At 43.4% G+C, this 24878-nt stretch overlaps 1 protein-coding gene across 5 annotated transcripts in view; it reads left to right on the top strand.

Annotated features, from left to right (window-relative positions):
- CDH2 (cadherin 2) overlaps positions 1-24878 on the top strand; it is a 176671-nt gene that overhangs the window by 131724 nt on the left and 20069 nt on the right. For all 5 annotated transcript variants that reach the window (XM_075920791.1, XM_075920792.1, XM_075920793.1 and 2 more), the window contains 7 exons: positions 6249-6386; positions 8661-8846; positions 10483-10739; positions 11957-12099; positions 16195-16428; positions 16781-17014; positions 21384-21523. In XM_075920791.1, the coding sequence (XP_075776906.1) occupies positions 6249-6386; positions 8661-8846; positions 10483-10739; positions 11957-12099; positions 16195-16428; positions 16781-17014; positions 21384-21523 (1332 nt within the window). The remainder of the gene's footprint in view (positions 1-6248; positions 6387-8660; positions 8847-10482; positions 10740-11956; positions 12100-16194; positions 16429-16780; positions 17015-21383; positions 21524-24878) is intronic.

Genomic DNA, 24878 nt, shown 5'->3' on the forward strand with positions numbered 1-24878 from the left:
CTAGATTGGCAGGATGCTTTTCCGCAAAAGCACTTTTTGCGGAAAAGCATCCATGGCCAATCTAGACGCGGTTTTCCGCTCTGGGCTTTTTTTTCGGAAAACAGTACTGTGCTGTCTACACTGGCCCTTTCACGCAAAAGTCTTTCGGAAAAAGACTTTTGCTCGAACGGGAGCAGCATAGTATTTCCGGAAAAGCACTGATGATTTTACAGGAGATCGTCAGTGCTTTTCCGGAAATTCAAGCGGCCAGTGTAGACAGCTGGCAAGTTTTTCCGCAAAATCATCTGATTTTGCGGAAAAACTTGCCAGTCTAGACACAGCGACAGAGTTCATAACCAACCCATGAGTGAATGTCCCAGCTCAAGCGGATTGAGCAATATCTTTTGCCTCTCAGGCTCACAAATCCAGCAATGAAAGTGTCCCATTTGCATGCCCAACCTTTCTGTGTACCCCACTCACAGTGGCTGCCCTTGGTCAAGGCAGACCAAAGCTCCGAAGTGATTTTCAGAGCTCACCTCCCACTCTTGGGCAGGAGGTGGTGATAGAGGGTGTCTCACCCACTCCATTGGCCACTCCTCGCTGCTCCTGCCAGCCGCTCCACTGGCCACCTGCCACTGCTAGCTGCCCCGCTGGCTGCCTACCGCTGCTTGTACTGGCTACCTATAGCACTGGCTGAACTGGATTTACATAACCACACTCCAGATTCCTTTCCCATTCCAGCATGAAATGTAATTACATATTAACAGTTGAATCTTACAGGGCAGTTGGCTTCATTGGAAGCAGTGGTTCAGACCCTGCTTACATGTGTAGAATGTAAAGCATCAGGACTCAGTCATTTACATTCAGATGAATTAGCTCAGAAAGTGGAAGGAGTCTTAGAGTAAGGAAGATGGTGGGGGCAAGGGTCTTGCAGTGGGTATGGTTGCGGGGAAGATGATGAGATGACCTGGAGATGACCTTACTTCAGGCTAGAAGCAGACTCATCTTGAGGTTTCTAGCAAACGTCTTTATAATATGTAGGATTAAAAAGCACTGTCCGCACTAGTTACAAAGCATAACTAGTTTAAAGGTTTAATATGAAAACATTAGGGCAATATTTTACCACTTTAAGTAAGCATAAAGCAAATGAGCATAATAGTTTAGTAATGAGTTACCCCACTTTTGAGCACAGGTATGCTGTTTCTGTCTTTATTAAATCCATGTTAGTCCATTAGTCGTATGTCCTATGTTGCCCTTCCACTGTCTTCCCCCCCCCCCCCTCCAGTTTAAAGGATTTAAAATAAACGAGAAAAATGTTAATTAGTATTGTAGCAGAATAAAGTAAAAATATTTTAGAAAATATTTTTAGAATGAAATGTTTATAAAAGAGAGAACTTTAAACCATTGCTTTTATGTATTCTTGATTGCTCCTTGTAGGCTCTTAGTGGCTGGCTAGTTCCTTCCAGTCATTAGCCACCTACCCTAATCTGTTTTGCTAGATTACAGCCTAGCTGATAAATTACTCACTGTCTGCCCTGTCATCTACCCAGACCAAGAATCCACTGTCAATAAGACATAAAATGACTTTCAAATTTTTTTACAGCCTTTGAAAGCTGTGTCAATAAGACATATACAGAAAGCAGTAAAATTCCCTTTTATTGCTTCTTATAAAATATAATTTATTTTTTAACATTATTTAATATATTTATTTAACATAATAATGTTAATTATAATTTAAAATGTTAACCAGTTAAATGCCAGGCTGCTTTGGAGCAGCCTTCCCCAGCCCACTGGTTAAATAGTTACCAAGAGTAACCAGTTAACTAGTTAATTGTTACATCCCTAATTTAACACAGTTCCTTATGCATCTCTTTTTGTGAACTGTCCTGTGATCTGTATTTTAGCATTATTTCACTTACACAACTGCAACACAGTTACTCACCCTTAACAGACATGCTTGCCGGCTTGCATTCATTGAGTTAAAAATCACACGCGGGCAATACCGTTGCAGGACAGTGCTGACTCGGTCAGCTGAAGCTAGCTGTGTCTCAGGAGGGGCAGTGATTCTTCAGGAGAGAGGCTCCACCCTACTCCTGCACAGCTCCTTAGGAAAAGAGGGGAATGAGAAATAGAGCTACTCTCCTGTCTTGTGGCAATCAGGAGCTCCACATGAAGAGAAAGGATCTCACCTCCCCTTCAATTCCTGAGCTGCACTGCATGCACAGCACACTGCATAGTCGTCTCCTGCATAGCAACTTGCAGTACCTGATATGCTACAGAAGAAATCAGCTGCCATATCCGGACTTCCCTGTAGATCCTTAAACTAACCATCATAGATGCTTTTTACCCAAGTAGTTTGCCATTAATTCTACTCACTGATCTCTTTACTAATGTACAAGTGAATAACTGTAAAAGATGTTGGAAGAAATAAGTGCTTTGACATCTTTGTTGAACATTGTTGTATTATAGTGCCTGATAAATACTCATTTAAAATACTAGACCAAAATAAAGCATTTTTAATCCATAACAAACTAAAAACATTAGTATGTTTCCAGATGTTGGAAGCCAATGGTAGGCACATTTGGCAAGTTAAGAGTAAATTGTAGCTGCTCTAAAATAACTGGAGTGGAAAAGATACAGAGTGTCTCTTCTCAGACAGCGGCAGCCATCAGTTGGCTGCTTCACTGAAGGAGATGGTGTTGAAGCAGCCAAATAGTTTGCAGTTCTAATAGTGCTGTCAGAGGGATCTGTCTCAGGAGGGTGAGTTCTCATTCACTAGCCAGATGCTCTAACCCGGAGTGGGGAAGTGCATACTGCACTGTTACAGAAGTTGCCAGTGAATGTGCTGAAAGCGATTGGCTGCACGTGAATCGTGTTTCAACATTTCATGTCTTCCCCAGCTTGGGTACCACATCATGTTCCTCAACTTAAAGAACATGGGACATACTTCTTTGGATCAGATCCTTTAGCTCTATTTGCAGAGTAGTAAGGGGCATGTTAGCTTTACCAGCGGAATATCAAACTGACCCATAGTATGCAATGTTGGGCCTTTTGTGTATGAAGGAAAACAAAGGAACCTCCACTCACCTCCCAGGTGAAAGTTGGGGTGAAGGAGCCCCTGCAGGTTCTACTGGCCAGTTTCTAGGCAATGAGAACTGTGAAGTCAGTGCTGGGGTCAGAGGTGAAATACAGAAACCCATTGTCTCCCACCCACCCAAGTGGCACAGATACAGAGATTGCTTGCCCCAGCAGCTGGACACTTAGAGCAGCATGTGGGTCCGGGCAGGCAAGCAACCTGCCTGAGCACCCCCACTGGGCTGCAGGACATTAGCAATCAGGAGGGTCATGGCAGGGCTGACCCAAATGTTTGGCGGGCCAAATCCAGTCCATGGCCATATTTTGCCCGCACCTGATTTAAGTGCTTTCCTTAATAAGGATTTTTTTAAATTGGACCCTACGTCTTTTGTAAGCGAAAGTCAGATTCGAGTGTGTGCATGCTTATAAAGCTTAGGCCAGTATGTACATACTAATATCAATTAAGGGTGTTAAGAGGCAGCTAATTGGGTAATCGTGTAGTCGATACAATTTTTATCAACGTCACAATTAGTCAATAAGGGAATGCACTCAGAAGGACCTACCCTCTATGTGGCTCTACAGTTAAAAATGTGGTAAGAGCCAGTCCTGCAGGCAGTTCGGCTTCTCCTACATTTAAACTGTAGTTCCTTCAGAGTGCAGGACTGAGTAGGACTTGCTGAGTCCCAGCTTGCGCTGGGTCCAGCAGTCCCTGTCCGCAGGGGGTCCAACTGAGGATGTAGGATTTCCTCCCGCCTCCTTCCTCTCTCCCGCCTGCCCCCGAACAAAGGCTGCTGCGGCAAAGTAGCCCCTGGCCATGGGGGTTCCCAACTCCTCTCTGGGACCCCCTGTGGACGGGGACTGCTACCAGAGCAGCTTCCCCTGCCCCTTCCCACCACGTTGCTGCGTCTAATACAGGCAGCAGCACAGGTTGGAAGCGACACTACGGATACAGTGTTGGGGGGAACCGGCTATTAAACTGGCTCTCCCCAGCACTAGCTTCTGCTTCTCCCCCAAGAGAGGGGGGGAAATGCTAGTAGTCAACTAATCCACTACTCTTTCACATCCCTAATATCACTCCAAAATTTGAAAGCAAATGAGAAATATGGAGCCTTGCTAGATTTCTTAAAAATAATTGAGGGAGATTGACTCAAGATTTCTGTCTTGTGATTTCTTATCTTATGAAGTAGTCAGTTGCATACCTCCAATTTACAAGCTCGAGCACAGGCAGTCCCCGACTTACGCGGATCCGACTTATGTCAGATCCGCACTTACGAACGAGGCTTTTCTCGCCCCGGAGCTCGCGGGCGGCGGGACGGCCCAGAGCGCAGCGGTCCCGCCACTGCGTCCTCCGGGGCGAGAAAAGCTGCACAGCAGGGAGACCCGAGCAAAGCCGCACAGGCGGCAGGACCCCGCTGCCCGTGTGGCTTTGCTCCTTTGCCCCAGAGCAAAGCCGCACAGGCGGCGGGGTCCCCCGCCTCTGTGGCTTTGCTCCTGTCTCCCTGCTGTGCTGGGGGGGAGTCCAGCAGGGAGACAGGAGCAAAGCCGCAGAGGCGGGGGACCCCGCCGCCTGTGCGGCTTTGCTCTGGGGCAAAGGAGCAAAGCCGCACAGGCAGCGGGGTCCCGCCGCCTGTGTGGCTTTGCTCGGGTCTCCTTGGTCTGCTGGGGGGAACTCGCCCCCAGCACAGCAGGGAGACAGGAACAGAGCCGCAGAGGCGGCGGGACCTCTGTGCCTCCGCGGCTTTGCTCGGGTCTCCCTGGTCTGCTGGGGGGGGAGGGGGTACAGCTAGTGCGCCCCCCCCCCCAGCAGACTAGGCTTTTGTTGCGGGACGCCTGGGGTAGAGCAGCGGGGGTGCTGCCGGGTTGGTCCTGCGGGGACCTACCCGGCAGTGCCCCAGCTGTTCTGTCCCAGGAGTCCAGATTCAGCCGCTGTTGAAACTGATCTGCGGCTGATTTCAGGAAGCCAGGGACAGAGCAACTCTGCCTAGGGCTTCCTGTAGTCAGCCGCTGTTCAGTTTCAGCAGCGGCTGAATCTGGAGCCAGTTCCGACTTACATACAAATTCAACTTAAAACAAACCTATAGTCCCTATCTTGTACGTAACCCGGGGACTCCCTGTATATTTGGGAGTGGATGAGAATTAGTAGGAAATTTTCAGGTTTTTTAGGGTATCCTTATTTTTTTTTATATAAATGTTTTTTCTTTGGCAGTTGTCAATAATCCATTTAATGAAAATAATATTTCAGAGTAATAAATGCTCATGTTATTGCCAATTTTCTGCTGGAAGAAGAAGTGAATTTCAGGCAATAGGTATCACCGCACCAACCTAGGGAGCACTAAAGAAGTTAACCATGTTCAGAAAATGTTTTTAATTGTTTAATAATTTTTTTAATAAATGTGCTGGTACCAATCCAGCTAGTTTTGAGATCTAATCTGTAAGGCAATTCTTCTTCATAGAGCTAGCACTAAGCCACAGTCAGACCTGAAATAATTCCAGCAATGATTAAAGAATACAGATGCAGATCCTCTGGACTGTGTGCTGTTTTTAACAACATATAAAGTAACTGGCACTGGCATGTTGGGAAAAGTAACGGACTGTCTTTTTTGCAATATTTTACATTTATGGAGATAATCAAGGATGGAAGGGGAAGCATTTTATTTACTTTACTAGTTTCTGTTAGCCATGACAGCTCCAGTTTCCATAGTGATATCAAGAAGTTGCAGCTACATTCTAATACTTGGGCTTTGTCGCAGTAGAGCTTTGGCAGTTGTAAGCATTTGGCCAGAAATACTCCCTGGCTCAGATCTTGTAACACTCTTTGGGACTTACTCCTTATTTAGGTTGAACTACTATCCTTTTTTCCATTTCAAACAAAGCTTAGTCACATTCTAGCTCTATGGTAATAAACAGTAACTTGTATAAAGTTCTTTCATTATTCATAGAAAAAGTATATCATGCAACCCTCTCCAGTCACAAGTGATGTATGAAAAATGCAGGCACTTTAATATCTTTAGATGCAAAGTACTGCTGTGCTTCTGGTGGTGTAAACTTTGCTTCAGTCATTTCAAGTGATGTTAACTAGAATAAACAGTATGATAGGCTCTTTGCGTAATAAAGCACAATTTATGGAACACCTGCTGTCCTGCTGGAATGTTGTTTTTGTATATAACTTATGTTGATGTCATTTTGTGTTTTAGAAAGTACAGCAGTATACATTAATAATTCAAGCTACGGACATGGAAGGAAACCCAACATATGGTCTTTCAAACACAGCAACTGCTGTCATCACAGTGACAGATGTCAATGACAATCCTCCAGAGTTCACTGCTATGACTGTAAGTACAGCTCAGAAGTAAATGAAGGGTATGAATGTTTGTAGCCATTTCCAAGGAATTTTTCATGAATTAAATTGCTGTTTCACAAAGATTTAAATTAGAGGGGAATCTGTGCCTCAGAACATACCATAGTTAATCCAAAACTTAATAGTTTAGCTAAAGACTCAATCTCCCTTCCCCCAGTTCTTAAGTGGTTTTATATAGGTCTTTAGTTTGCTCTGTCACATTATTGTTTAATAATGATAGACTGCCAGCTGGTGTTCTCCTTTATTAAAGTATTTGTCAGATTATTTTTTTTTCAAATATATGGATCACAGGGAATTTTGACTAGATTGACTAAAGCAAGATGTCAGGAATCCTCACAGATTTTCAACATATGGAGCAAAATCCTGAGGTGATATAAATTATCACAGTGTAACCACAACTGGGCAGATTTGAACCTGGCACTTCTGGAGCTGTGTAGGAACCTCTACAACTTGAGCTGTAAAGCTGTAGATTATCTCTCACTCTAAGTGGTATAAGTGCCACTATATGGAACAGTGAGCCACACTTGGCTATGTCTAGACTACAGGCTTCTTTCAGAAGAATTTTTTTTGGAAGAGATCATCTGAAAAAACATCTTCCAAAAGAAGAAGTCTTTGCCCATGAAAGCTAATGCTCCAATAAATCTGTTAGTCTATAGGGTGCCACAGGACTCCTCTTTTTCCCAAAGAGCACTTTTTCAGTGAACTTTTGCTGTGTGGGTGCTACCTGCTTTTTCGAAAGAGAGCGTCCAGACTGAACGGACGGTCTCTCGCATGTAAGCTGTGATTACTATGGATGGAATGTCCACCAGGGCGCCTGTGCTTTTTCCTCTTTCCTCCTCTTCCAAAAGAACTCCCTTTTCCACGTCCACACACATCTTTTTGTGTAAGAACTGTTATGCAAAAAGGCTTCTTCATCATAGAATGAGGATTACCAATGCCGGAAAAACTTCTCTGTTCTTTCAGTTGTCTTGCAAAAGAATGCAATTGCAGTGTGCATGTTCCTCAAGTTTTGTCAGAAAAATGGCCATTTTTCCAACAAAACTCTGTAGCTAGACATACCCTAGGTGTGTGATTACAATAGCTCCACTCAAGACCGTTTATACCAACAGAGGATATGCCTTTTGGTGCACAGTTGGACTAAGATGAATACCAGTTTCTTGCTTTTGAGGAGTATTTCATGGTGTCTGTACAGTGCCACATTTCAAAATAAGGCACTATTCAACAAATCCCTTAACCCTCCTAGAAATGGGAAACAGCTGACGCTTTTAAAGACACGGCGTTGCTATTTCGGAGTACTTCCTGTATCCCCAAAAGAGCAACGCAGTCTACACGTACCTTTAGAACATGTTCTTTTTATTCATTCCCATACAAATTGGGGGGAGCTTCATCTCCCCCCCCCACCACCACCACCCTGCACAACCAAACCCTAACCTTGTTTTAAGTGATGCTAAGAGGAAGCTGCCTACCAAATTTGAAAGTCTAAGCGCTTACCATTTAGGAGGAGTTCTTGAACAAATGGATGGATAGAGAGGCTTGCTCACAGCCAGACAGTCTTTCTCAAATACACAGTAGACTAGAAGACTTAACCCAGCATTTCCTGGGCACTTCAGGACAGGGGGTTTTCTCCCTGCCCCCTGTTGGATCAAGGGGCAACAGGAGCTTTCTTCCTCCCACCTCCTGGGTCAGGTGGGCTACCTGGGTCTTTCTCACTCTGCCTGGCCACTCCTGGTCCAGGAGAGGGGCAATGGGGTCTTTTTTTTCCCTCTCCTCCACGGGAGGGTTGGAGGGACTGCTGAGGGCTTTCCTTCTGCCCCCTCCCAGGGCAGGGGACCACTAGGAGCTATCGCATAGGCGGGGGGGGGCCCACTTTCCCAATCTGGTGACAAACAAGATAGCAGTGCCCCAGCCTTGCTGGCCACTCTTTGGTGGAACAGCTGCCTGCTATAGTCACTCTGTAGTATAGCTCTCCCCTGTGCTCTCTGCCCCCAGTGGTATCTGTGAATATTGCGCCCTTCCTCTGCCCTCTCCCTTTCTATGTTCTGGAAAACAGTCTCATTCCTGGCATTTCCTGTTTTCCTGGCACAACCAAATCCTAGTCTTGGTTTAAATAGGCGAAGAAGAAGCTGCATACCAGATTTGGTGATCCTAGTGCTTACCACTTAGGAGGAGATCTTGAACAGACTCTCAGACAGATACATATTTCTAAAATCTATAGATACATTTTTACATTTGTTTTTCTTTGTTGTAGTTTTATGGCGAGGTACCTGAAAATAGAGTGGATGTCATAGTAACTAATCTAACCATAACTGATAAGGATCAGCCACACACTCCCGCCTGGAATGCAATGTACCGAATGACTGGTGGAGATCCTACAGGTCGATTTACTATTCTGACTGATCCAAATAGTAATGATGGGTTGGTAACTGTTGTGAAGGTAAGTGATACACACAATTCATTGAATTAAGCAGAGACAGATAAATGGGAAATCAATGAGAATAAATATTTCTGTGCAGCTCAATCTTGAGGCCAGTGTGAAATTTCAACTTAAAGTTAACGTACGTCATGCTTCCTTTTGGATGTTTTTCCTACTTACTTTATCAGGAGCAGTCTAAACTACCAGTTCTAAAAATCAGGTTAGCTAGATTTTAAATGGCAGATTATAAAAACTTTATTTGTCAGAAATAAAAATTAGGCTGTGGAAAGTCTACTTGCTTAGATGCAGCTTCAGAACTATCATTAACAGCTGACTGGTGGAGTAGTAAACACACTACTTTCTGCCTTTTGGTCAGCATTGGTCTTCCAGGCCTAGGGAAGCCTTTCCCCACAAATACAATGCTAGTGTGTTCTCATTGTACCCCTGATACAAAATAGCCAATCAGGAGGATACCAGAGTAGAAGGAGAGTGGAGTTGAAGATGAAAGAAAGGAAGCTATTCTGACTCTGCTATTTTTAAAACCTCATTCAAAAACTTTGTATAGAGCAGGTACTCCACCTTAATTCACCAGCCAAAAAATGTCCATTTTTTTTAAATGGTGATAAAAAGGCAGTACTACAATTTGAATCTGTCAAGAAGTAATCCCATTTCCTCTCATCCGTTTGATAAGCGTCTGGACTCTTGGTTTGTCTGGTTCCTTTTCGGACTATCTACTCAAGTAGGTGAAATGATATGAAATCCAGCACTCAGGCTTTAAATGCCTCTGTACCAGTCTGGGATATGGTGCAATTATTATTAATTTATCCTTTCAGTACCTTAGGGGGGGAAATCTGTGGCTTTATACTTCAATCTTGGCTCCATATCATGCTAGGTTATTTCCCCCCATACTATGCAATTGACATTTCTCGAAGATGCCAGTTATGTTTGTGCTAACAAGACACACTTGGCTGCTTGTGTGTCTTGTATTTAGACACATATAAGTCCATTTCAGATCTACTGACAGTTAGATATGTGAAACCTCTGAAAGAGCAAACAAAATGATATTCAAATCAAACCAGTATAAAGAGAATCACATTAAATCCCCAAGGGCATAATCTGCTTGAAATACTTCGTATTAAATTCTTTTTTAAAAACTGACAGAATGGAGGGGGGGGGGGGGCAGAATAAATCTAGATAAATAAATGCCATTCTGAAGAAATCCTCCCCAGAGAATCTCTAAGCACTGATTCGGTCTAAGTTGTCTTAAGGATGCTTGAGGGGGCAGAAGTCGGAAGGAAATTCTTAATCAGTCACAGTGGAAAAAGGAACATGCCCCTGGGGGCACCAGGAGTAGCTAAATCCACTAAGCATGGGTCAGATATGCTTTCATTGCCCCCTGAATCTCTTTGCCTGTGGATGTTACTAGCTGCCCTTAGCACTAGTAGAGCTGATGCAGAAATTGTCCTTAAGAGCTGCAGAATTCTGTATTTTTTATACATACTAGCATTTCAGTAAGTGGTTTTCTTTTGCTTAGGTCTTGTGACCATCTAGCTCAATATAAGCACTATACAAATATAACTTTTAAAGTATTTTTATTTGCATGCTAGTCACTAATATGAACAACGGCTAATATCTCTTCCCCTTTTGTTTTTGCCAGCCAATTGACTTTGAGACCAATCGGATGTTTGTGCTTACTGTAGCTGCGGAAAATCAAGTGCCTTTGGCCAAAGGAATTCAGCATCCTCCTCAGTCAACAGCAACTGTGTCCATTACTATCATTGATGTGAATGAGAGTCCATATTTTGTTCCAAACCCTAAGCTTATCCGGCAAGAGGAAGGACTTCTTGCCGGTAACGTGTTAACTACTTTCACCGCTCAAGACCCAGATCGTTTCATGCAGCAAACTGCTTTAAGGTACGGTGTAAAGAACATCCCTGTTTTATCCCAGGCTGGTAATCTTGAAACTGGGCCTAATCCCACAGCCCTCTACACAGGGTTCTAGATACTTGAAACACAGCAGAAATGCTGTATTTCTTAGGGGTTGGGCATGAAGTAATGAGCCCATGTCTTACATCTCTGTGTACTACTGTAATGTAGAATTGGAATTACGGGTGGGCTCTGAAAGTGGTGTGGCAAATAAATCTGCATCCAGTTCAGATTTGCAGGTATGGCAAATCATGGCATTATCTTCTGCTCATAGGGCTTGAATTCAGCAAGGCACCTAAACACATACAGAATTTTAAGCATACAGGCAGTCCCCATGAATTGAGTGGGGCTTAAATTTATGCTCATGCTGACAGATCTTTTTAATTGGGATCATAGGCTGTGACCACTGGGGCTCCATTTTAAGGCTACCCTGCATCAGATGAAGATTCATGATCCTGTCCCAATCAACTGTGGAATTCATGCAGGCAAAAAATCTTTCCTTTGTACTTGCCGTATAAAATGAGGCTTCATATAATTTTACTTTTTCTTTATTTAGGGATGGTCTACAGAGAAAATTATATTGACTGAACTAAGTTGCTCAGGTTGTAAAAATTCTGCATCTCTAAGTGGATGTAGTTAAGCCAACCTTGAGACAGAGCTAGGTCAACACAAGTATCTTTCCATCAAGATATTGTCACTCACAAGTATTGTCACCAACTAGGGCTGTCAAATTAGAATATGTCTACTATCTCCTCCCTCTTTTTGCACATGCATGCACACATAGTTAACAGACTTGAGAAGGCCACATAAATGGGTCTTATGCTGTAAATCAAGTAGGAGTTCCTATTAAAATACTTTAATCATGGTTGAATGTGAAATCTTTGTTTTTATGGTGAATAAGTCATACGTAGCTTAAGAAAACTGCGCATTTTACTCATTTATGAAGTGTACATTCACTTTTCAGACCGTTATATATATCTTATGTAAAAGAGAGTTATGTATTCACTTGCTTACTTGGCAGGGCTTTTAAAAGCTTTATTAAAACAGTATATGTATATCCAAAAAACTCAAGAATTCAAAGCTAAACAAACTTGGAAAACACAGTAATAGTACCAGATATATGTGTCGTTAAAATATATTTGTTATCTTTCATTTTTAAAAGCTTTTTGGCAGATCAATACAATTTTTTATAATCAACTATGCAGGTATTCAAAGCTTTCAGATCCTGCAAACTGGCTAAAAATTGACCCAATTAGTGGACAGATAACTACAATTGCAGTATTGGACAGAGAATCACAGTATGTGGAAAACAACATGTATAATGCTACTTTCCTTGCATCTGACAATGGTATGTGTTCACATTTACATATGTTCTGAAAGCTTTAGTTCTATATATTGTAATGACATTGTATTGTACTCACTTGAAGCTAACATGCAAAACAACAATGTAGAAATAAAAGTTCAGTTTTCACCATGGCAGAAGATACGAATATTGAAATTAATATACTGATCAAATGTCTGGAAAATGGGTTAGCCCATGAGGTTGCAAATTTTGCAGATGACACAAAATTATTTAGGACACACCCAAATCCAGAGATGGCTGTGAGGAAACGTGCATTATATATTTCTAGCTGTAAGCTAACTGCAGCACCTTGGGGGGGAAAAGGCCAGGCCATCATTGTGGATTCCTCAATGAAGACCTTACCTCTATGATAAGCTGCTCTTAAAAAAGCAAACAACATTTTAAGAGCTGGATGGGCACTAATAATAGGAAATACAAGTTGGAAATACAACCCTGATCTGGCATCATTGGGACCTGACCGGTCATGAATGAGAGAATTTGCCCAACCAGGGGAGATCTTCTGCCACCGGCCCCCAACTCCCATCGCCTGCTGCTGGCAGGCTGTCCCAACAGACACCCTGCCACGCCCTCCCCCACCCCAGCTGTTGCCAGCTCCCTGGGGTAGTGCAGGCTTTGGCTCCTGCTGCGGGGCCCTGGCCCTGTGACCAGGAAGCTGCCAGGGGACTCCAGTCCCTCTACCAAGGATCTCTGACTCCAGGCCCACGCTCCCGTGGGCTGCCATGGTGCTCCGACCCAGTGTTCCTGTCATATGCTAGGAGACTCCAGCCCCACGTTGCCATGGAGCTCTGGCCTCATCCCCAAGCTGCTGGGGGACTCCATCCTGTCCCCGCGCTGCCATGGGCAGATGGAGGCTGCCACAGGGTTCCATACCCAGTCTTGCACTGCCTCCAGCCGGGCTGCTGACATTGTTGCCCTGGCCCCTGCTGACTCTCCTGCCCTTAAGCTTCCAGGCTCTCTGGTCCAGGAGCATCCATGGTCCTGCTGGACAACAGATGTTGCCAGACCAGAGAATGCTGGGTTTTCGAGATATGACCTGTGTTACAATTCCATCAATCAATGATTTATCCTTAATCTAGAAACTGTGTTACTTACTGGTCACCTCGTTTCCAAAAAGGATTTTGCAAATTTGGTGGTATATATTCAGAACGTGGGAAAAAAATCTCATGAGAGAAAATTTTAAGAGACAATTAAGAACTGACATCATAAAAGTATTTAAAATAGTATAGGGAAGTAGATCAAAAACTTCTGTTCTCCTTTATTTCATAATAAGCACAGAAGGGGCATATAATGAAATTAAAAAATGTCAAGTTTCATGAAATCATACAATCATAGGACTGGAAGGTAACTCAAGAGGTAATCTAGTCCAGCCCTCTGCACTCATAACAGGGACCTAGCACTGTCTAGACCAGGAGTGGACAAAAGGGCCTCCACGGGCTGGATGAACTGACTTGTCAGGCCAGATCCAGCCAAGTTGAAGTGTGTGAAGTCTCCTCCTGCCCTGCAAGGAGTGCATGGTGCTCTGCTGCTGGCAGGATGGGAGGAGACTTCGCGTGCTTTTCCCATCCCCAGGCCAGTCAGTGCTTAGGGGTAGCTGGAGCGCATGAAGTCTCTTCCCGGCCTGCAAGGGGCTCAGCACTTAGGGTACATCTAGACTACACGCTTCTTTTGAAAGAGATCGTCCAGACAGCCACAACTTTTTTGAAAAAATTATCTGCTTTTTCCAAAGAGAGCACCCAGGCACTCTGGATGCTCTCTTTCAAAAAAGCCTTGTTTGCAGTCAAGAACGCCTTTTTTCAAAAGAGCTCTTTCGAAAAAAGGCGTTCTTCCTCATAAAATTAGGTTTACTGCTGTTGAAAAAACTGCTGCATTCTTTCAATTTGATTTCGAAAGAATGTGGCAGCAGTCTAGACTCAGGTGAATTTTTTTTTTTTTAAAAAGGCAACTTTTTTCGAAAAAATCTTGTAGTCTAGACATAGCCTTAAAGTCAACCGCCAGCTGCTGCTCAGCCGGCAGTTGATTCTAAGCACGGCACTCCCTTGCAGGGCAGAGGCAGGGAGTGAGAGACTTCATGTGCTCCCCCTCCCCAGGCCCAGATTGACCTGGGAGCAGCAGGGGGGAGCATGAGAAGTCTCCTCCCACCACCAGGGACATGGGTATCTAGAGGGAACTGCCAAGAACAGCTGGCGGTTCTCTTTTGGAGGGACAAAGACTTGGCGCACTCTCCCACCCCCAGACCAATCAGGGTCTGTGGGTAGAGAAGCATGGAAGTGTTCTAGTCCTGCCCCGTCCTCCTGAGGCCCCTCCCCTTCCAGGGCATGCTGGAGCCACTGTAAAAATTTTTGAAGTGGCCCCCGGTTAAAAATTATTGACCACCCCGATCTAGACCATCCCTAAGAGGTGTTTTCCTAATCTTCTCTGAAACCTATCCAATGATGGAAATTCCACCACCTCCCTAAGCAATTTATTCTAGTGGCTAACCACCCTGACAGGAAGTTTTTCTTAATGTCCAACCCAAACCTCACTACAATTTAAGCCCATTACTACTTGTCCTAATGGGTAATTATACTGTGGAACTCATTGCCCTGGGTCGTCTTTGTAGGTAGAATTTAACAAGATTTAAAGACGTTTTTAAAAACTATATAGATAAGATAAGAATACCAAGAGTTATGAAAGTAAATGCTAAAAAATAGACAGTTTGTGTTGGCAAATGTTGGAGATCGCTTAATGGCCTGGATGAACTACTGTTCTGGTCCAATGTGGCAATGCCTTTGTTCCTGTAGCCCCAGCCTAAGGCCCTAATCCTTCCAACACTTGTGCCTTCAAAAGACAGTCATAATGAAGACAGTGAAGGCAGTCCCCGGGTTACGTACAAGATAGGGACTATAGGTTTGTTCTTAAGTTGAATTTGTATGTAAGTCGGAACTGGCTCCAGATTCAGCCGCTGCTGCTGAAACTGACCAGGGGCTGACTACAGGAAGCTGGAGGCAGAATGGCTCTGCCCCCAGCTTCCTGGAATCAGCCACTGATCAGTTTCAACAGCGGCTGAATCTCGAGCCTGGGACAGAACAGCTGGGCTGCCAGATAGGTCCCTGCAGGACCAACCCGGCAGCACCCCAGGTGCTCTACCCCAGGGTCCACAACAAAAGCCTGGTCTGCTGGGTGGGGGGGGGCACACTAGCTGCACCCCCCCTCCCCAGTAGACCAGGGACACGGGGAGCAAAGCCGCAGTGGCAGCGGGGTGCCGCACCTCTGAGGCTTTGCCACAGCAAAGCCTCAGAGGCGCGGGACACCTCCGCCTCCCCGGCTTTGCTCCGGGTGTCCCTGGTCTGCTGGAGACGGTCCCCAGCAGACCAGGGGCACCCGGAGCAGCTTTTCTCGCCCCAGAGGTCGAGGTGGCGGGACCGCTGCGTTCTGGGCTGTCCCGCTGCCTGCGAGGTCTGGGGCGAGAGAGCCCCGTTCGTAAGTGCGGATTCAACATAAGTCGGATCCGCATAACTCGGGGACTGCCTGTACTCATGTACTTCAAGTTAAGCAAACGCAGGTTTGTAGCCTCTAGGCCGAGTAACAGATTTTGTTTATAAAGTCACAGTCCTGAAATAGAGGTATGTGGAAGCGCACCGCCCCATCATGAGCTCCTGGAGGCATTTTGCTTTGATGGCAGGCCAAAGCAGCCCCTGCTTTAAGTTTTCAGAGATTGCAGCAGGTACACACCAGTCCCTTTCAGTGGGCTGCACTCTTGACCCTCAGGGAACATGGACACTGCTGTCAACACTAGACTCAAGCAGTTCTTGGGCAGGCCCAGTCACAGTCTAGCTTGGAGTATTCACAGTTCTTTCAAAAGCACGTGTTAAGTTTATTAATAGCTGACATTCTGACATGAAAAACATTATAAAACAATTTGGTTCATCTTGAGTAATATGAGTTAGGGTTCTTAGTGTTTTAATGATCCTCAAACGAAATTTTATTTTTCACTCTAATTAAACCTATGTACATGGGTAGCTGAAATATGTGTATATAAAATACTGTAAATAGGTTTCTGATACAAAACAGAATCAGGATTCCAATTTTTATTTCTTTAAGGAATTCCTCCTATGAGTGGAACTGGCACTCTTCAGATATATTTGCTTGACATTAATGATAACGCACCCCAAGTGCATCCTCAAGAGGCTACCACCTGTGAAACGCTACAGCCCAATGCAACTAACATCACAGCAACAGACCGTGATATTGATCCAAATGCAGGACCATTTGCCTTCGAACTTCCAGAAACTCCTCCTAGTATTAAGAGGAATTGGACCATCATTCGTATTAGCGGTAAAATTACTTTGCACAACGGAAACTAATTATTTTAAATGAACTACTGCCTGCATTTTGTTTTGTTCCTTTTTGTCTGATGGTGGTTATTATTTCCCTAGCTGCTTGGATTTTTTTAGATTAATGTGAATGAAGTGTTGCCATTAGTGTGAGCTCCCTTGAGAATGAGGGAAAGATTTTAAAAATTAAATTTAGAAGCTAACTTTGTTCACAGTAATAAGCATGTTGCATCGGTACATTTAGTAACAAAAAGTTAATACAGAGTTCAAAAATCTGTACATTTTCTATCATTGTTTAATATCCACATAAGCAGTGCATTTTATTTTTACACTTAAAATATTTTCTCCTACAGGTGATCATGCCCAACTTTCGTTAAGAATCAGATTCCTTGAGGCTGGTATCTATGATGTTCCTATAATAATCACAGATTCTGGAAATCCTCCCAAGTCCAGCACATCTATTCTGAAGGTGAAGGTTTGCCAGTGTGACATAAATGGAGACTGTACCGATGTAGATCGAATTGTTGGTGCAGGACTGGGTACAGGTGCCATCATTGCAATCCTGCTCTGTATCATCATCTTACTCAGTAAGTACATAGGTCTTTGGAAAATTAGTTCTGTAGCTCCTCTCGTAGTATTTCCCAAGAGCAAACCTAGACAAATAACATGAGGCTTTTTTTCCCCAGAAGAGATTTGTGTGTGTGGTAATAGTTTACTCCTCAGCCATCCAAGTGCTGATACATATATTCCAGAGCCAGAAAGGACGATTGTGATCATCTAGTCTGACCTCCTGTAAAACAGACCATACAACTTCCCCAGAGTAATTCCTAGAGCATCTCTCTCTCAGATAAGGGTCCTAAAGAATTGCCCATATTCTACTTTTATTGCTTTAATGCAGTGTTTAATGCAGATTTTCTGATGATAATTACTAATACAGTCCTAAGAATCTCTAAGACATAACTGGCCCATGTGTAGACACTTCAGGATTGGAGTTTTCGGAGCTGCCCTATTGTGTTTACCACACTCAGTGTTCGTAAGAGTGCCGAGACTCCTCCTGGGCACAATGAGGGTTACACCTTTCCTCAGTGAGTGGCGAGCAAAGGTGAGGGGCTCTCTGAGGTCCAGTCACTCCTTGGGCTGCTTCAGGGTGTGTGAGAGAGAGCCAAATGATATCTCAAACACAATGGAATTAAGTAAAGTAATGTATGATTTGGGAAGGTGGTACATCACAGTCTCTTCTACAAGGCCTAACAAATAGCTAGTCATGCAAGAGCAGTGTGTGTGTGTTTATCTAAGTGCTGCAGAAAGCTGAAAGTTGAATTCTATTTTGTATCTAGTGCATTTGATGAGGGAAATAATCAAATGCCATCTATATCCACTGTAGTGAAATTAGACACTGTAGCTCTTTTACATGTATGGTTAGCTGACTTCTGATTGCAATGGGAACACAAGAAAGGGATTCACCCGTTAAGATTTTGCCAAGACAGAATATGCAGAATGATGCAGTGGAGTCATAAAGAAGAATAAACTTCCCATGCATGGAAGAGATTTGTGTAATAACAGTTTGTCCAGGAAAAGAAGGCTGTGCACAGAGATGATACATTAAAATTTGTTATTGAAACATTCTTAAAATGTTAGCCATTGATTTAGTGAAGTGCTATAATAAATCCCAAATCAATTACAAATGTTCTTCAGACAGTTATGTGGCAGATGAATGAGATTCATTGCTACCAGAACACTTTGTTAGTTCTAATTTGAAATGTGTACATACTGCACCAGGAATACAGTCACCCTCTCTCTCCTACAAAAATAACCTTTTTATTTTAAAGGCTTTAGCTTATAAAGTAACAAAATAACTAGTGTTTGAGAATTGTCAAGATTCAAACAAAAAGAAATATAAGCAATCATAAAAATCTGATAACTGTAAAGCCAACTTTCTAGCCACTCTTCTTTTTGCCTCCAAATTAAAGTTTAAACTGACACCTCATTACACAAATTGAACTGTTCAGATGGACCCTGCATCATGCATCCACATTAGGGATGTTAAATTTAGATCTATGGGATTTCCATTGACTATTCAGTTAGTCTATAAGGGCTCCTCCACCTTTGAACTGTAGCAAAAGCCCTGCTGGGCTTTTACTACAGAACAAAAGCAGAAGCCCCACAGGGACCACAGGACTTCCTTTTGAAATGTACAAGAGCCCCATTAGTGCTATTGTACATTTCAAAGGCTGAGGTGAGGGGAGTCCCTGGCTGGCCCCACACTCCCTGCAGTGCCTCAGCCTTTGAAATGTAGAAGAGCCCCAGTGGAAAGCCCCACAGGGAGCAGGGGACCAGCGGGGGACTCCTCTGCTGACCCCACACTCCCTGTGGAGCCTGAGCCGTACAAGAGTGTACAAGAGCCCTATCAGGATTCTGCTTTCCGCTGAGGCTCATGTACATTTCAAGAGCAGAATTGTAGCAGAAGCAGTACAAGTGGAGACTGCTTTAGTCTCCACTTGCGCCGTTTCTGCTGCACCTCTACTTCCCCTGTCCCCCATAGAGACGGTGCTGGGGGGAACCAGCTTTTAAGGCAGCAAGGGAGGGGAGTGACTAGTTGCATTATAAGCTTCTGTTTATCATATAGTCATCTAGTCTCTTAACCTCTGTAATCCACATGGCTTAGACTTCTGGATCAAAGCCAGGCTCTTCAGATCCTGTGATGTGCCATGCAGTGTTGTGACACTGTATAAGTAAATAATATACAACTTCCGAGCTCAGTTTTACTCCGAATCATCTCATTGTGAAATTCAGTCTAAATAATCGCCTGCAGTGTGCATCCTACTTTGCAGACTTGGCTATGAGTCAGGTTTATTATGACCCTGTATTGTTTGAATGAGCAAGTCATTGCTTTTCTGGAGCTAGGTCTAAGAATCTGAGTTTAAGATGTTTCATTTTGTTGACAAATGCACTATGTGAAGTCCAACTATTATTAGTAGAGTGGGACAAGTACACAGTTGGGGGAAGTTTAGTAAGCTCCATTTTATGCAGCTTAGTGGTTGCACTTGCTGCACATGCAGTGGCTTGGGGAGGCCTTTTTCTTCATTCAGACAGAATAATTCCCAGCACTTTTCAGGAGAGATGCAACTCTGTAAAGCCCCCAATGCAAGCCTATGCCTTAAAGGCACAATTGAACCTTTTCTGTACAGAAAGCACTAAATCAGGAGGGCTCAGAGCGAAGGTATTCTTTTAGATCCTACAACATTCTGAACTGTGTTGTCCAGTGTAATTCCACTGAAGTCAGTGGAAATAATCTGGATCTAGACTAACAAAGCTGAGAGCAGAATTTAGGTCATAGTGATTTTAAATATAGTCTGTTTCACAACATTTCTATTGATCGTTGACTAGAGAGTTACCTCCTCTGCAGAGAGACAAGGGGTAATCCAACACTTTGAGAGAATACCTAGCACTTCAGCTCTCAAAGCCGTCAGTGGGTTTACAAAAAAAAATTATATATATATTTTGAGAGAAAAGTTCTCAACTTCAGAAAATAAAACCATGGAAATTGCCCTTAAAATTAGAAAGGTCCACGCTCCTTTTGATTTTTTGTGAAAACACATTGGCATGCTTAACTTTGCAGCCTTAACAGTAGTCTTTTAACACAGTTTATTTGTATAATAATTTGTTTAATATGAAAATCCTACTTCTGGGCTCTGCAGCCCCTTTGTTATGCTAATTTAGCTAGCCAAGAGAAGCCACAAAGGTCACTTAATTATCTCCCTATAAATACTACATACATAGGGACCTTCACTAGGTCATATAGGGTAGTTGAACACTTTCTTCTTCACTCGCATTGCCCGAAAAAGGAGAGGTATACAGGCAGTCCCCGGGTTACGTACAAGATAGGGACTGTAGGTTTGTTCTTAAGTTGAATCTGTATGTAAGTCGGAACTGGCGTCCAGATTCAGCCGCTGCTGAAACTGACCAGCAGCTGACTACAGGAAGCCGGAGGCAGAGTTGCTCTGCCCCGGGCTTCCTGGAATCAGCCGCTGATCAGTTTCAACAGGCTGAATCTGGACGCCAGTTCCGACTTACATACAGATTCAACTTAAGAACCCCAGGCGTCCCCAAGTCAGCTGCTGCTGAAACTGATCAGCGGCTGATTCCAGGAAGCCCGGGGCAGAGCAACTCTGCCTCGGGCTTCCTGTAGTCAGCACTGGTCAGTTTCAGCAGCGGCTGACTTGGGGACGCCTGGAGCAGAGCAGCTGGGGTGCTGCCGGGTTGGTCCAGTCGCACCCAGAGCGGCACTGCGGGACCAACCGGCAGCGCCCCAGCTGCTCCACCACAGGCGTCCGGAGAAAAGCCTGGTCTGCTTGGGGGGGAGGGGGCGCACTAGCTGCGCGCCCCCTCCCCCTCCAGCAGACCAGGGAGACGCGGGCGGCGGACCGAGACACACCGCGGTCCCGCTGCCTGCGTGCTCCGCGGCTTTGCTCGGCGTCTCCCTGGTCTGCTGGTCTCATAACTCGGGGACTGCCTGTACTGGCAAAGACAAGGAAGTGTGTTGAAGGGAGGTGAAGTCTGGCCAGATCACTCTGATCTCTGGTTATTCTAGGCTATTCAACTCATTTGTGGACACTCACAGTCACCATAAGTTAGCATAACCTGTAGGTTTAAAGCTGTCTCTGACTCACCACTTTTACCCCCTTTTCCCGGCTATACTTTCAGAAAGGTGCATCTCAGAATCAGATCATTTTATATGTCTCAAGAGTTCAGTAGTGTTTGTATTGTGAGATGTGGTGTTTTTTAGCTACCAAAATAATTCAATTAAATCTCTTACACTAAACTATGGCATGGGGTAGAATTCTGCCTTAATATGCAGGATGATGGTTGAGTATGTATTTTCATAAGGTGTAAATTAAAGTATAACGTGGAGAATAATAAAGTTTTTGTTCTTGGTCTTTCCTCTTTTCAATCAAGTTCTAGTTTTGATGTTCGTGGTATGGATGAAACGCCGTGATAAGGAACGTCAGGCCAAACAGCTGTTAATCGATCCAGAAGATGACGTAAGGGACAATATTCTGAAATATGATGAAGAAGGTGGTGGAGAAGAAGACCAGGTGAGAAATATGTTTAGTGCTTCTAAAGTGTAGGCTTAGACATGGAAGAGGCAATAAATCTTATTTTCTATTACCAAATTATATAACACAGCCAGTTCTCACAATGAATTATACACATGCTGGGTAATAGATGGAATCCTGAAAGTAGGCGCTGTTTTCCAATGAGGTCTCAGCAGTTTTACAGGTGTCCAACTCCTGCCTTTTATATGAAATGTAAAATGCTGTCTTCTCCACTTTTGGACATTACTCATCCTTTCACATTCTGGCCAAATTTCAGTTTGGGTAATTGCATTTAAAAGAAAATAAAAATACCCTGTTGTTTCAAATTTTAAATGTTGTTCTTCACTTCCTCTCTAAAATACTGCTATGTAGCATCACTGATGCAGAATGGCTAATACATTCCACTCTGAGCATCACTGTATTTCAGTGGTAAGTGAATGCTTCCTATATTTTAAAATAATTAAAACTGTGGATTTTTGTGGATAAAAAGCCCTTTATAAATACTAGCTATTCTGATTATAGAACAGCACATTAGCATCTCTTTAGATTTCAATTGAGTATCAAGGAAGAGGGCACTGGATTTTCTGTCTCTAAAGGAGAATGCTGCCATATGATTTGTTTACAAGTTGGTATCCACCCTCCTCTGCGCCTGTGAAAGCACCATCATTGCAACACCAGAGTGATGAGATGGGAAGACATCCCATAGTGTCATCCCTTGCTTCCTGACTTGGAGGATTCTTAAGAAAAATTATCTCCTCTCCTCCCCAACTGCTGGGGAGCTGGTATGAGCCAGAAGAGAGCTTAAAAAGGGAATAATGTTCACAGGAGTGGTAGTTTTTCCCAGTGCATTCTTAGACCCTTGATTTGTAACCTAATCTAACCACAAGGATTAGGCTTTCACAAGATTTCTGGTTGATGTTTTCACCTACCCTCCTTGCAAAATAAATAAGATTTCCCCACCTTTTGAGGGGAAAAAGCATGGAGAAACTCTGTGAGGGAATCTTCATCAGATTACTCATGGGCTTTGATAACTATAGTGGGCTCTTTCATATGAGATGATTGGTTCTTTTGTGCTTTCGTTTATCCCTCTGGAAATGTAAAAATAGTTGGAAGGGGGGTTATGAGATTTAATGACAGGAAAGTGCATGCCATCATTGGGTGAACGAAGTAGAGATGTGCATATTATTAGTAATATCAAATGAACAAAGTATTGTCTATGGAAAACACATCACAGGAGGTAGCAAAAACAAGGAGTGGTCCTGTGGTGCCACAAGACCACTCATATGGAAAATATAGTTGATTTTCCAGTGAAAAGCCTTTGAAAATGAAAGATTACCCTTTCTCCCACCCCTCCCAGACAGCAGACATTTTTGTGATATTCTCTAACAGTGTCTTCGCTCAATGGCTCATATTAGCAAGATCTCTTTTTTCTACGGATGCTTTCTGTATGCTAGGAGCCCCCCTTAGTGAGTTCTGTGCATCATTGGCCTCCTCAAACACTTTTCCTGATCCTTATGTTTCCTGGGATGATGCTCTTTATCATTTTTGAGCAATTTCAGGTTCTGCAATTGCTTTCCTGTCATACCAAGGGCTTGTTTACACAGTAAAGCTAGTATGAAGTAAAATAGGGTGAGAATTTAAAGCACACTAACCCCTAACTCTCCTTGTGGATGCTCTTACTCCACTTAATATATTAGGCTAAACTCCCTTAGTGCACAGTCAGAGTGAATGTTCACATGGGGATTAAGTGCCAACTAACTAGAGCATGCTAGCTGCTGCAAGTATTTTCCTCATCTGTACAGCTCTCCAGGCTTACTTGGCACCTGCTAGTGGATGCTTTTTGGTTTTTTTAGGTGTCCCTAGCAGCCTGATTGGCCTGTGAGACATGGCTATATTTAATCCTTAAATTTCCTGTTTCCCAGGAGCTGCATCTCTCATTTGTTTCTATTGAAATCCCCCAATGTTGGCTGCATATGCACTCTTGAATGTTTGCTGTGGCTTTTGTTCACTAGGACTTTGGTTGTAACCCTTTTATCTTTGCTTCCTGAGCAAAGTATAATTTACTTGATCTGCTGGGAGGAAGAAAGAGGGAACTTGGGTTACAATCATTGTCTTGCCCCCAACCTGTCCTCATGCATAGTTGGCTCCATTTAAAAGTGATAATACCTTTTAGGTCATTTCTAATGTTATATATTTGAAGAATAAAATAAACTATATGCTCATCACTTTTTTTATACAGATAGTACCAGATTGTAGTCTAGAACTATGTCTTGTTTTATATCTAGATGTCATTATTACATAGATGAATTGCAAGCTTGAAAACCGCAAAAAATAAAATCAATCCTGATGTGCACTGATTTTTCTAGTTCATTAACTTCCAGCTCTTCTGCACCCACAATCCTTTGTAGCTCCTTATTTAACACTTTTCGTGTTTTAATTATTGTTAGTCAGCATAAGATGTATGCTTAATCTATACAGGATACATGCCCTGCTGTCTGGGGGGGAAGGAGTAGGTGGAAATAGAATAGTGGCAATAAGCTGTAAGCTGAGCACTTGTGAGGTTGCTCAAGAGAGATTCAGTTGCTGTCCAGCTGATTAGCAAAGTGCCCACAACTAGGGTTTTTTTTCCTACTTGAGGTGCATATTTGCACATGCCTTGATGCACTTAAATTTTTTCTACGCAATGGATGGAAAAAATCTTCACATGGATGGAAAAGGTTAGCGGGAACATTGACTAGTGGTATTGAGTTTTGGTAGGTATGAGAATTTGTTGCTCGGTGGGAATCGTAGGCACTGATGGTGATTGTGGCCCCTGGCCAGGGTTATTACATGGGGGACAGTTGAGTGTTGCCTTTGGATGTTGCATGTCCTATTACTGCTCTCATTCACAGGTCATGTGAACAAATACCTTATGCTCTTTGATGCTTGAAATTTTAAGAATAGTATGATATTTAAAATGGTGATGGGATGTGACTGGCAGAATTTGAATACACCCAAACACTGTTCTTTCTCTAGTTTAATAGTAATCTCTTTCAGATGAGCACTGAAGGCAGAATCATGTTATTTTCCGTTTTACATCTTGTATATAATGGTGATGTGCTAGCAATATTTGGTCATTCTGATTTTTGAAAGAGAGACAGCCATAGACTATTCTGCTTGTATTGCATGTCCTCCCCGTGTTCCAGGCTTCCAACTCTTCCAGGACTGACTTCCCTTGTGGTAGGCAGAGAGGATAGAGATGAGTGTGAAAGTTACTGTGGCCAGGACATCAACAGATATACAATATGTTCTTCTCATGTCAGACTATATCACCATTATATCCTAGGCAAATACATTTAGATAGACTGCCCTGCAT

Source organism: Pelodiscus sinensis, chromosome 2, assembly GCF_049634645.1.
Source record: "Pelodiscus sinensis isolate JC-2024 chromosome 2, ASM4963464v1, whole genome shotgun sequence".
In the NCBI taxonomy this organism is placed as follows: domain Eukaryota; kingdom Metazoa; phylum Chordata; order Testudines; family Trionychidae; genus Pelodiscus; species Pelodiscus sinensis.